At 35.5% G+C, this 3,412-nt stretch overlaps 1 protein-coding gene across 11 annotated transcripts in view; it reads left to right on the forward strand.

Moving 5' to 3' along the window:
- Nucleotides 1-3,412, forward strand: part of shank3b (SH3 and multiple ankyrin repeat domains 3b) — a 35,289-nt gene that overhangs the window by 20,893 nt on the left and 10,984 nt on the right. For all 11 annotated transcript variants that reach the window (XM_073872181.1, XM_073872261.1, XM_073872149.1 and 8 more), the window contains 3 exons: nt 618-695; nt 1,236-1,302; nt 2,775-3,021. In XM_073872181.1, coding sequence (XP_073728282.1) covers nt 618-695; nt 1,236-1,302; nt 2,775-3,021 — 392 coding nt within the window. The remainder of the gene's footprint in view (nt 1-617; nt 696-1,235; nt 1,303-2,774; nt 3,022-3,412) is intronic.

The raw sequence follows: 3,412 nt of genomic DNA on the forward strand, positions 1-3,412 counted from the left end.
ACCAAAATATTTCCTCCAGATCTGCTTTATTTTAAATTAAAGTAATACATAAAAAACAGATGCACATCAGTGGTTATATGTACATATAGATTGATCGTTTGGTCAAAATTATTGCTAGGGATAATTCAGTATTCCCTGGATATTGGTAGGGACATGTCACTAGCGTCTCTACCCAAATCAACGCCTTTGCATCCAGTGATCAAACAACGCTGATTGCTGCTCCATTTTGCATCTTGTCTAACGTAAACGGTAGGTAAATTTATTATGAAAAATGTAAAAAAAAAAGATTTACAAAATTGTGAACATCATACTGCCATAGTATGAATAATAGGTAATCATGTTGTAATCCATAAAAAAGTAACAGTAGTCTGATTACGAGTATTTTAAAATGTAGTTTAATCCAATTGCAAATACTTGATTTTTGGAATCTGATTACGTAATCCAGATTACATGTAATCTGTTACTACCCAGCTCTGTACACTTCATACTGTGCAGTAAGCAGGTTGCACATAGCTCCGCTATTAAACTCACCTGGGTACCAAATCTCATATAAACATGAACATTTGCCAGATGCTATTATTAATACTTTTTCTTTGTTTTCTATCTCATGTCTGCAGGAAGGCTGTGCTAGAGTTCTCCTATTTCGAGGAGCAAATAAAGAAATTAAGAACTACAACAACCAAACAGCATTTCAGGTAAACATATATTTCAGTTGATTTCTTGACTCAACTTTACTCTTTAAAGTGATTGTTCATCTACAAAACTATGACTTGTGCTATATTTCAAGCTTTATGAAGTCATAAAATAACGTCATAAAGTAATGCTGTCTCAACATTTTGTGTTACACTGAAGAAAGTTACGGATTTGAAACAAACACAATGGTGAATTAATGATAGAATTACAATTTTAGGATGAACTAACCCTTTACCCAAAGGTTTTTTATAAACCTGTACTGTCTTCTGTGTGTAATGTAATGCAACACAGCTTTTTAAAGAACAGTATGTGGGTGTTTGATGCTGAAATAATCTCAAACATACCTTTTTCTAGTAGCTCCTAAAATACAAGAATTTTGTAATGGACTCATGGAGGTAACGTTTTGAGCTTATAGAGTCCCTTAATTCAATTCTTGTATTTTTGAAGCTTTATATAAATTACTACTCTAATTATTTTCTTGGTCAAGCATTTTGAGCATTCGCAAGTGATGTATGCTTTTGTTTTTTGTTATTGCTGGTAAGGTTGCCATCATCGCAGGGAACTTTGATCTGGCCGAAATCATCAAGATTCATAAAACCTCAGATGTTGGTGAGTTGGTCAGAACTGAGCATATTGTTTCTGTTTGGTAAAGGTCTGGTTAAGGCAGATCCAATCATCATCTGCGTGTTACCAAAATAGACTGATTCACTATAACTCAAAAGCATTCAGTATCCTTTCATATAAAACCAATGTTTATTTATAGCAAATTGCAAAAAAATTTGAATTGACAGCAGAATAGCGTTTGATTGCACATTTAAAAAAAAAACATTGTCCACACTGTCTAATTTTAAAATACGTGTTTGCAAAGCTAGTTTATGTGAGCTAATCTCTTTTTAATTTGTGTGTTTCTCTTTGTAAATCTCAGTCATGCTCTGTGTGATGTAATCTGTGAGTCATCTGTTTGTAATTTCTTTTAATCTCTTTCTCTCTGTGTGTTACAAAAATAGATGTTTTTGTGCCTATTTCTTAATCCAGTTTTCATTTATGATAAATGTGTTTGATTCATCAGTGCAATCCTCATTTTTTGTCGAATTTTGTTTGTGTAAACCCACAGGTTATGGCTTTGTACACCTGCAGCTTTGATTAAATAAAGTCTGGTTTTAAGGGGGTCAAATCATGAGCAGTACATGAGATAACAGCTGTTAATAGTACGAAAACATAATACTGTATATTTCAAAATCTAAAACTGCATTTTCAGTCCAAAAATTCCATTAATTTTACATCCAATGGTGTGACCACCTTAATAAAGTCTGACTTTATTTTGGGTATTTGTATCCATAAACCATTAAACCTTTTACATGACCTCACCATTTTAGTGAATTAGTACGTGAGCTAAAAAAGCAGCTATACTGTACATGCCTAAAGCCCTATTTTACAGATGAGGTACGATGGTGCTTTTGGCTATAAGGTATTATTTTTCTTCAGTGTCTGTCAGACTGTATATAATTGCCTTTATCATATCCATGCCAACCTCCTGGAGAGCACTCTTGATCCATTCGACAGGCGAAAATGTTTTTTCTTCAGTGACAGACCACCGAATAACTCCAGCAGGTCGTTCAATATTGCAAGGCTTTCAGAGAGTTATTGCTTATGTACTGTACCAATGCATTAAGTATGTCGACACTTACATGCCTTCTCTAATACATTTTAATCAACAGAAGACAAAAAGCAATGACTACACCCTACTGTAGCTTTCTTGTTTTGTGACTTAAAAGTAACTTGGTTTATGGATGTAAATACATTCAAATTGAAAAAGAAAGTTTACTTTATATTTGTACTTTATTTGGCAGCAGTAAGTGCCAGAACAAAACAAATTCTCACACCCCAAATACACCCAAAGTTCTTTTTCCATAATTGGTGTGTGCACTTTAAATTATCTGTTATCTGCATGTATGATATCTTTCAAAATGTACATGGTTTTATATTATAACCATGGAGAGTACTAATTTTAAATAGACCCAAAAGTAAAACAACAATAGCTGTGTGATCAACCACTATTTCTGAAACTCTTTCTGTAACAGTGCCTTTCAGGGAGACCCCCTCATACTCGTCTCGACGTCGTACGGTCTGCGTGTCCCCACGCCGCTCATTGATGCGATCGGCTAGCGATAACGCTCTGGATGAGAGTCTGCCCGCCCCGTCTCCAGCCCCCTCTCTTCGCAGTCTCCCCCCTCTGGAGCCCGATGACAACGTCCCCACCCAGCGCAGCCCCCAAGCTGCTCATACACACACCCGGAGCCTCAGGAGACACGCTCGCGGACACCTCAGGTGTGGAGCATACTTCACACATAAATTAAAATTGTATCATTATATCAGCCATGTAAATGTAGTTGTCTGTCAAACATAAAAGGAAATGCTTTTCAGTACAATATCAAGTGAATGGTGACTAAGAGTTGCAAAGCTTTGAAAATGACAAAAAGCTTTATAATGTAGTGTCAAAGTAGCATTAAATTGGTTCATATGGATATATCTGTGCTATATTCTAAGTCTTTTGTAACCACACAATAGTAAAACATCATATAGTAACACACTGGCAACCACCCACAACATCCTAGAACTATGGAAGTAAGTTTCACACAGATAAGTGTGACTCACATTTTTGGGGGAATTCTGAAAATCATTGTGATGATATTGGCCCAGTAATTATACACTTCTGCAA

This window comes from Misgurnus anguillicaudatus, chromosome 1 (assembly GCF_027580225.2).
Source record: "Misgurnus anguillicaudatus chromosome 1, ASM2758022v2, whole genome shotgun sequence".
In the NCBI taxonomy this organism is placed as follows: Eukaryota; Metazoa; Chordata; class Actinopteri; order Cypriniformes; family Cobitidae; genus Misgurnus; species Misgurnus anguillicaudatus.